At 42.3% G+C, this 10413-nt stretch overlaps 1 protein-coding gene across 1 annotated transcript in view; it reads right to left on the reverse strand.

Annotated features, from left to right (window-relative positions):
- Positions 1 to 8748, reverse strand: part of p3h2 (prolyl 3-hydroxylase 2) — a 56309-nt gene extending 47561 nt beyond the window's left edge. The window contains exon 1 of the mRNA XM_070832842.1: positions 8204 to 8748. Coding sequence (XP_070688943.1) covers positions 8204 to 8620 — 417 coding nt within the window. The 5' untranslated portion in view covers positions 8621 to 8748. The remainder of the gene's footprint in view (positions 1 to 8203) is intronic.
- Positions 8749 to 10413: the final 1665 nt, after the last annotated feature.

Genomic DNA, 10413 nt, shown 5'->3' on the forward strand with positions numbered 1-10413 from the left:
TAAAAGCAACATAGGGATCAAAAAACATTGGGAGACAACATTAAGTTAAAAGATGATATGATAAAACCCTGTAGCTTGTATTTAAGAATTTCTAAATGCCTGTAAAAGAGAGTTTTAAGAAGAGACAACGGCGTAGCCTGTCTGATCTCAATAAGTGCAAAGAGTGCTCCTTAGTCTGAGGGCTCTGACAGCAAAGGTCTGGAAACCTTTGGTCACAAGATGATGATGTGAGACATATTCTGATATCCAGCTATGCATCTTAGTTCCTCACACACATACAGTAACAGCACAAACACAAACAGTGCCACATGAGCACACGTTTACTGCAGAGTCACCGTGGGACCATCGCCCTGCAGGCTGATGACAGCGGAGTGGGCCTGGATAAACAATCAACACCGTTACTGGAATTTTACAGGAAACAGCTGAGGGGGTCAAAAAAGCAAACAAACTACGCTCAAATTATGAAAGATTGTCACGTCTGAGGAATACTGGAGGATTTGGTGCAGGACAAACGATTTCAATTTGACAATCTTGCTTTGTCGTATAAATGTGACTTTCTTTGCTGTAGTTTACTTTATCCATGTATTTATCAGGAGCAACACACATGAATTAATATCAATATAATGTATATGTAGTGGATTTAGCCAAAAGGCAAATTTTCATCTGCAGCTAACAGAAAGTAGGAGGAGGAGGAAAAACCTACAAAACATCAAAGAAAAGTTTGTGACACTCCAGATAAAAACAAAACTGATCATAAACTAATAAATAAATGAAACTCAGCAAACCATACCATATGCAAGCACCAAAGGTTCTGCGCTGCCGCTTTTTAAATTGCATGTAATTCATTCAGTAACGTTAACATTTGTACTACATTCTTGGTGCTAAATAACATGAACATGAGAAACGCACTTCATCCTGAGATACTGCTGTTGCTGTTTGGTCCTGACCCGTTATATCAGCACAGTATCAGTTAGCCCTGCTGTGAGGGCGCAGAGGAAACGCATATGATCACATCATGCCATGCCTTGGCAAATGTGTGCTTCATCGAGCCAGTGGAAAAAGGGGCACAGAAGACATGTGACCCTGCTGTGGCTCTGAAGAGTCTCAATGCTACTGCGACCACAACGCAGCAGCCACATGACACCAGATATCACAAAGCTTCACAAAGACTTAAATGTCTTTTTTTTAATACATGACTGGGCACCACAGATTAAATGTTTAGCAAACTGAACTGTGTCTATATTTAAGTTGCTGAAAGACAAGAGAATAAAAACCTCCACACATTACCTCAAAACGAAACTACAGACTTAGAAAATGACTGCATTTTCCAGTGTTTTCCTCAATAGATTTGACTTCCTGTACCCTCTACCCTCTTTGTGGTTTTCTCTCCAAAGCCCACAGCTCTCCCCAGAGAGAAATGATCTGGCGAGGACAGAAGCAACTTGAGACGTTCGCACAATTTATAGCTCATGATTGTGCAGGACGAGCTGTGAGGTGGATACAGGATACCTCAGAAAACCTGAGGACCATTTTACTCTTTGTGTGGAATAAAAGGCTGACTTAAACCTGCGCCAACAGCTCTGTCAATGCCAAATATATGTTTAGTCACAGAACACTGAATAGATCATGAAGTGGCTACTGGCTGCATGTGAGCAAACTTTTTTTATGAAAAAGAAAAATTACCATCGCTAGTGAGTGTACATTGGCCCTTTCCATCTGCCTTATTTTCACAGCTATGTTTACGGTGCATGACACACCCATGGGTGTATGACTGAGTAAACAACAAAGATCAATGTATGCTCTTTCTCTTTAGGATCACCCATTAATCCACAAAAGGCTCCTTCTCTCTGATGTAATCTGTGCAGCAAACTGTTTATCTAAAGATGGTAAAAGTGTCCAAAGTATTTTTCTCAGAAAGTCAGAACATTCATCAGTGAAGGGGACAATTCATGCAAACAGATCTCTACTCAGTTTGTGTGTACTGTGTGGGTGTCACATTTGACCGTGAAATAAACATTTTCAGCTTCTTCGTAACTTGATGATTCTTTCTGCTGAGTAGAAGACAACACGACAGATAGAAATGGATTGTGTGCTTGCACCCCCGCAGCAGCCAACACATAGTTTAAGTCACAAGTGAAGCTGAACAGATGCCTGGCAAAGTCTTAGTTTTTCCATCCTTGCCCTGATTTCTCCACTCAGACACCCGGGAGACTTTGGCCAGACTGATAATCACCAAACACAAAGAATAATACACACACACAACCAGAATTTACGGGCGCACATACAAGCACACACATGCACACATTGAATCTGCAGTAGCAATAACTGTGTATGCTGCCAACCTCTCTGTTACTGAAATGCAGACATCCACATGAATACGTATATCTAAATGCTGTTCTCCAGCTGGTTGGATCCCGACAGTGAATCTTGGTCCAAATCCTCCCCTTCGTCACAAGGGATATTGTGATCTTCCATAAATTGAGAGTACACTGTGGTCAGAATGCAGTCAAAGTGATAAATATCTCAATTAATCAAGAGTGACTGTTTGGAAATTGAATCATCCTGATTGCCGTCAGATTCTGCTTCTAGCTGGGCAGCTGTTTTGTTTGGCCTAAACTACACAATCATGGATGCCAGCGCTTGACAGAGTGACCTCCGGGCCAAGTCTGACTCTGACAACCTGCCGCGGCCTCATCCCACAAACCACTGCAGTGCTGTCTGTGGTGATCCATTACCTGCCTCCTCTCCTGCAGCCATTTAATTGTTAATCAGGGCAAGAGCAATATTGGTGTGTTACGCCACAGCATGCCCCCACATTCCTGTGGTCCGTTATCCACTCAGATCTAGTCATGCAGAAGGCCTTTGGCACAGCAAAGTGCCACAATGTCTGGCCGTCTGGGCAAAGCACAGCACTGCACGCTAGGTTAGAGGAGCCAGGAGGGCAGCATGTTGGCACTGCAGGCGTGTGCAAAGGAGAAGGTGATCATTACTAAGGTGATTATTTACATTTATTGAAGACAGTATCCAGTGTCATACCTCTTTACCCATCACCTTTTTCCATTGTCAACATCGTTAAAGGCTTTGAAACACAGGGTGATCATTTCCTTGTAAATTTTAATGACAAAAAAACTTTAAAATATGTGAATCTTATCTAAATAATTGTTGTCTTTATATTTTACTTTAAATCAGAAAGGACCTTTAATTCCAGTATTTGTAATTGTAGCAGTGTTTCAAGTGGCTACCTCTGGTAAGATATTAGCTTTGTTTTGTAGAAAGTTTTTAAAGGCAAACCCTACAGTAAAGGAATAAATTGATAATCTAGGAAATACTCTTATTGCTCTCTTGCTGAGCGTTAGATCTTCACATCTGTTCAATACAAAAAATCTGAAGCTATCTATAGCAGCCAGTTAGCTTAGTTTAGCACACAGACTTTAAACAGGGGAAAACAGTATGTCAATATGTTGAAAGAGCTATGCTCTGGACCATTACTTGGCAAGGTGAAGTGTCATCACCATGAGGTCAACTAGTGGAAACTCCAGGCCCCAAAATATTAAAGTATTCCTTTACAGTATAGCTAAATGGACCTTTTCAATGAGTCACAGTCTTCATTTCCTTCATTAATTAAAGCATGTGTGCAACCAGAGTGAAGAGTGTATTAGAGGTTTCTAAGTTTCTACTGTAATCTACTCCTGCACTACTTATCATCCCACTCCCAGGCTCCCAGTCACTTTCCAAACAGGATAACCAAAAAACGACCTTGCGGATACATCAAACAGATAAATCTGACTTGGCGGCAAACAACTGCCTCTAAGCAAATGGCAGCATTACTGCCTGCTTTAACCAGTCCAAGACAGAGCTTACTCTCCCTCCGTCTAAGCCCCTTCGATCCTCTTATTATCAGCTGCAGATGACAATAACATCATCTGCGATTCACATCTAGCACAAACACTACTATGAGCTCTGACTGCACAAAATCTGTTTTCCACACAAATGTTCCCTAAGTCCAACATTCCTTGTTGGGATCAAGCTGATGTGGGAGCTGGAAACAGACATACCTCCCCATGCTGCAGCTTAATTCTGTCAATGTCTCCCAATAAGCTGAAAAGGGGAAGATAAAACAATTCACAGCAAGAATGCACCAAAGCATTGCAAACATTGTGACCCTTCACACATACACACACCTACCCTCTAACCACAACCCAAGCAGCAGGTTTCACTTAGCTTTGTGGCCATCTAAGGCGAGGGGGGGACTGTACTTGAGCCATGCACAACCTGCCTGCTGTGTCGTAATCAAATCATCATGCTCATAGTGGACTCATGAGTGCGTCGGACTTTAAAGACAAAAATTCCAGAGGAGGTTCACAACATCAGTGGGCTTCAGAGACTGTTCTGACCTACTGTCACCTCTTAACGTCGCGCTGGGACACCGGAAAGTTCTCCAAAAAAATTACAATGGGATGAATATTGAGTTATGTGTCCCAATTCCAAAGACAAATGAACTTAATTAACTCATGACAAAGCTGCCCACTGCACTATTGTGTTGATGTAACATGAAAAAATGAGTTGTGTGTGTCAAACCAGCCAGCTTACATGTTGCAGCTGCTTCAAATCTCCACATTTTTCCACACAGAGCTTGTTTGAAAGCTTGTTTCTTAACACTGTTGCTAAATTCACATTGATGGCTCCAAATGTCTTGTCTGGCCTCAGCTAAGCTGTGGGCTAAGATGGGGACGCCAACAGGATCATATCGGAGCATCGCCCTCTTAACCCTCTAAATTACTAGTAACTGCCATCCCAGGGGGTTTGAAATAAAGTTTGAATGCCGACAGGGGTTTATAGTGGCTGACCCTCTAGCTGGTCATGAGATTGAGGATTCCTTGGCGGATGTGATAGTAGAACTGTAGAACTGACAGTAAACACTACAATTTTATGTCTCCATGTACTTTAAAAGTCCTCTTGCAATAGAAATGCTTGCAGCAGTAGTGTGTAATGAAACAAATGGGGAAAATTCATCTAGATAAAAAAAAATAAAGAATAAATGTTACAGTGCAGTATCTTAATACCAAATGTCTACCTGATTATAACATGATTTTTTTTATCTGATTTTCACTCACTTTTTCCATATAAAAATAAAAACTGATAAATTCACAGGCTGTTTGGGAAAATAAAACCAAGAATAATGAGCCCCTACTTTGACAATCACCTCTTGGAATAGCAGCCCTGTGAGATCAGATTAGATGGAGATACAATCTCTTCTTGTCCCTGAGGGCAGTTCGGTGCCTTTGATCGCGACTGTAGCGAGACCTGTGGCCAGTGGCACTGGAGGCCATCAGTGTCCACCCCAGTGGCAGCTACAGAGGTCTCCCTTTAATACCTGCAAAAGCTGCCGTGTCTCTCTTTTTTTAGAAAAGCAAACAGACCACAACAGGAAAATAAAATATTTGCCAGGCTAAGCGATGGGCGAGCTGGGGACATACGCAGCAGCCTGAGTGAGGAGAACAGTTGGCAACTGTGGAGCCTCTTCTAACAGGCCTTTATGCCAGAGGCTGTCAGGAGGAGGGTGTGTGATGCTGGAATGTTAAATACTGAAGGAATGTTATTTATTTTCACAAACACCACCACGTACCCCCATACTAGCACACATGTGAGGGTCCCTGCACGCACACACACACACACACACACACACACAGAAGACTCAGCTACTAATGTGCATATGTACACACTGACTGGTCTGATGTGCTCTGATCGGGCCGGCCAATAGGAGCGCTCCAGCTCTGCCTCTCCTTACCTGTGCTAAGATCAACATCAGTGCTCTCAGCCTTGATGTGCTGCCATGTACTCGCTTCATAAAGACGTCAACACACTAGGAGACACAGGAGGCTGAAATAAAGATCTGCTAAAACATTCATGAGAGCTCCAGTTTCTGCTCTGTTGTGAGTGAAAAAAAAAAACATAATGTTCCACTTTTGTCTCCCAACAGATGTCAGAGATATCATAACCATTTTCATAAAAGATTAGTCATATTTTTACAGCTGGGCGAGGATCTGAGCATAAGGCTGTGTCTATGCTCGTGTCTAGACAGGAGTGTGCACTTTTATGAGAGTATCACATCAGCTCTTGGTCTCTCTCTGCTGATTCAGAAAAATAAAATGGAGAAACCATTTGCCCGCCGACAGTGACAGGGCCGATTAACTTCCCACCACTTCTGAGCAGTGGAAGCTGTGTGTCATCACTCCGGCATCTGAGACTGGACTGCAGTCAGGTTCATGTGAGGAGATGGTGTCAACTTCCCAACTGAGCTCCAACTGGGCTGAAATGTCACTCTCTTATTATTTATGAGAAGGTAAAAAGTCAAAAGAAGAGTCAACCACAAATCTAATTCTTTGTAGATACTAACATGAAGTCACTGCTGTATGATAGTCGCACTTAGTATCCGCCCCTGAAGAGTAGTGACGTTGACAGACCCTACAGGACTCAATGTATCATTGTTGCAGTCACATATCGTATTGTGTGCCTGCATGTCGAAAGAAGAGTTTGGAAAGCTCAAGTTCTACTCTTTTTATCTGTCGGAAGTCAACAAAAACAGTCAGCATAAAAGGAGGTTGAGAGACATGTTCCTGTTACAGTTCTTCCTCACAAAACATACAAGCAAAACCCTACAGCAGTATTACTGCTGATCAATGCATGACAAGGGGGGTTGTCCAATTCTTTTTTTAAATACGGAGCTTTGATTAAAATATCCATCAAATGGTTGTTGTTCATGTGTTTGTGGCACATCAAACTTATTAACTTCTGGGGGACAAACAGAGTCACAGAATCTGAATGAGAACTTTGTTCCCAGCCCTCCTGTTTTATCCGTCTCTTGGATTGTTCCCACGCCCAGCGCTCAACATCGTCCCAGCCAAAAACATGGGCCTCATGGGAAACGCGGTTATAGAAATTTGAATGAATATAGAGTGAAAACAAAGATAACAAAGTGTCGCAATAGCGCAGTGAATCTATTATCTGACTGCACTTTTAAGGAGACCTTGAGTTATGCGCTCTCCTCTTACAAGTATTCTGTTACCACTGTGGATGTGGGATGAAACAGGGAAGAGAAAGAAAAAGCTGGAGCCGCCAAAAGAGAAAAACCCACAAACAGTTTTTCAGAAACAACACTGCACGCAGGGGAGCCATTAAAAACAAAACGCGGTTGTAAACAAAGAAGTGAAGCAAGTGCACAGTGCATCTGTAGAGTCAACCTGCTGCGACTGGGCTGCTGCGCCGTGATCCATCTGCAAGTATCAACAACATAGTAGTCTGTGACGTGTGCATGTTAACTCGCACTGCTGCATATTGCTGCTGTCAGGACCGAATACTTTTAGGCTCCATAATATTAACTTTTAAAGTTATACAGCTTCAGGTATTATTTAGTCTAAATGATTTTATCAGCAGACCAATATTATGGGCCTGTATTGGCTTGTTATTAACAATGTGTAGTGCATTAATGTTTTATCTGCAATTTGATGTTTGTTTTACACATCATTTTCTCACATTTTTAGATATTTTTGTTCTATATATGTTTTTATGAATTATAATATACAACAATAATAGACAACATAATTCTAGTTAAGTTTACAACTATTACTCTCAACTCTATTAATAGAATGTATTGTTTAGATTTACATCATGTTGTTGCAAAAAGTATATTCTGGTTCAAATCTGCTGTTTAAAACCCTGTAATATAAAGAACGGGGACAAAAACCAACATCGATTCAGCTCTATTTCTGCAGTGGAGTTGGAAATCTTCACACAATGATTGTTGCAGATTTTTTTTCGGGTGTCTATCAACATGATTTTTTATCAAACACTACATCTATGTCCCATGATTGTGGTTTTAATGCTCAGGAGTGAGATGGTGGTGCATGAGTACACTACTTGCACTACTTAAGTGGAAACACCGCTGAATCCCCAGCAGCAGCAGCAGCACCAGCAGCAGTGGTGGTTTTCTACAGGCCTGTCCAGCCAAGTGTGCATGTGTGCTGTGCAGCAGCTCTGAGGTCCTCTGACCTCTCCTCTCATCACTCTGCATCACGTTGCCGGGCAGCAGCAGCAGCAGCAGCAGCAGCTGGTGAAGCCTGCAGGTCACACTGAATGGAGGAGCAGCAGAGCTCACTGAAGAGCCCGTTTACCCTGCTTCACATGCAGATCCCCTCCCCCCTACCTTCTGATAAGCCAGTTGAAGATAGTTGTAGGGGATCCTCCTGTTGAAGTCCTGCACAACATCCTCGCTGACTTTGTGCACAGACTGCGAGCCAAGTGTCTCCTCGATGCATGTGTTCATACACGCTGCTCTGCGGAGCACCACGTCGAAGAAGCGCAGGTCGGAGAAGGTTCCATCAAACGGATGCTGGTCCTGGCACCTCAGCCGGCACCGGACTCTGGTGCGCTGGACCTCCCTGTGGCTGCTGAGCGCGCCCTCCATGTAGCGCACCACATTGGTGTAGTCGTTGTTGTAAAATGCCAGCACCGCATTGTCATATAAAAGGTCGTAAGGCTGCAGAAAGGCTGTGGAGGAGGAAAACACGGAGGTTAGCAGGACTACTGACAAGAGAGCAGCCGGTGAAAAGTTTCCATCCATCCTCTGCTTCGGTTCAGACGGTGAGGAGCTGCAGGCGGAGAGCAGACTGTCAGTCACACAGATATCCGCTCAGACTCGCTTCAGAGTCCATTTAAATGCTCCTCTCAGAGAGACTCAGGACGGCACCGGACCAGGGCGGAAATCATGTTGCTTTAGTCGGGGACACACATTTTGTTTTGACCCCCCTCTGGCTCCGCTAACTCCTCCCCTCTTGGAGATGAATGGGCAGAGCACAATCACAGCTCGCGCTCCTTACAGGCTGCTGGGGCTCCTTCAGGTAGTCCCCTAGGTCACCACCAGAGACACAACAAGAACCTCCTCATTTCATTTCACTGTACCTAACACTGGAAGTTTAACCTTTGCCTTGAGGTTTGCCTTATAAACAACTGCTGTGGCTCCACGAGACAAATGTTGAATGTCCAGAGCTGAAGAAACCCTGAAAAGATAAAAAGTGTGGGTTAGTTCTCAAACATGCCTGAAAAGAAATTAAGCAAATGGCACCAATAACAAAACTGACAGTTCACTTAAAAAAAAAACGTGTCTATAACTATAGACCTATATATAAAATCAATGACTTAATTCAATATTAACCTTATTTTTCGTTTAGGATGTTTATAATATCTTTCCGTCTTGTTGATTACCGTCCACTGTCTCTGTTACATAAATCTAAATACATACAGATGTCGAATCGATATTAGATGATTCTAATATTTACAAATTCCTGTCTGTTCCCCAGCAATCAGTTATGGTGAGATATGCATGCACAAATGCCTGCTGTCTTGTCCTCTAGTAGTTTCTTTGGTTTGAGGGCTCAGTGTGACTCTGTCAGACTTTGATCCACCTGAAGGAGTCTGTCTCCCTCTGCTGGCTTTTACAGTTGTAAGCAGTTTAATTACTGGGCTGTTTTAAAGATCCCATATTTTGCAAAATTCACTTTTTAATGTCTTTTAATTGATTATTTAATTAATTACAAATAGATATGTGTCCCCTTGTGCCTACAGACCACCAAACTATGAGGAATAACCATCCTCTCTCTTTTTCTCCGGACCACACCACACCATTAGGAGTTGGCTCCTCTTATGATGTCATAAGGGGATCTGTTGATCATGTGACCTCCTCCTCCTCCTCCTCCAGCAGGCCGACTGTCTCCGTCCACTGAAAACCTGCTGAATCCATCTTGTTGTTTTTTCTCACTAACACCAGTTTTCAGTAACACAAAGATGTTTAGACAAGAGAGAAGATGATTGTTCTGTTCAGACAGAGGCTGAAAACAGCTGCAGCAGCCACGTCTGCTAAGAGAAAAATTATGTGTTTTTTTTAGACCATGTAAATCTGTTCAAGTAAGACCTCCAAATACAAGTCTGAATTTTAAAATGAGCAGAATATGGGACTTTTAAACTCTCTCAGCTCTCTTTATTCAGGACGACTGCAGACTGGTGTGAATCTCAGATAAATAAACAGTGCCTCACACTTAAACTTCTGTACTTAAACTTCTGTTTTAGCTGAAAGTGCAGACAAATGTGTGGAAATAGGTGTTTTAATCTTCAGGTTTAGTCTGACATCAAACCTTTATTATCCTAACTGAAATTTGATTTTTGGGATTGTTTTAATTATCAATCAATCAATTGTCAAGCTTTCTCATAAAACCTAAATGTGAAATCATCTACATTTGAAATAGACCACTAGAGGGCAGAAAATGAAGTATTTTTATTTGTATATAAACAACATAAACTTGCAGGGACACAATTAAATGACACTTTACTGGAATCCTGAATAGACAACCAACTAAAAAC

The sequence above is a fragment of the Pempheris klunzingeri genome, chromosome 6 (genome assembly GCF_042242105.1).
Source record: "Pempheris klunzingeri isolate RE-2024b chromosome 6, fPemKlu1.hap1, whole genome shotgun sequence".
In the NCBI taxonomy this organism is placed as follows: Eukaryota; Metazoa; Chordata; class Actinopteri; order Acropomatiformes; family Pempheridae; genus Pempheris; species Pempheris klunzingeri.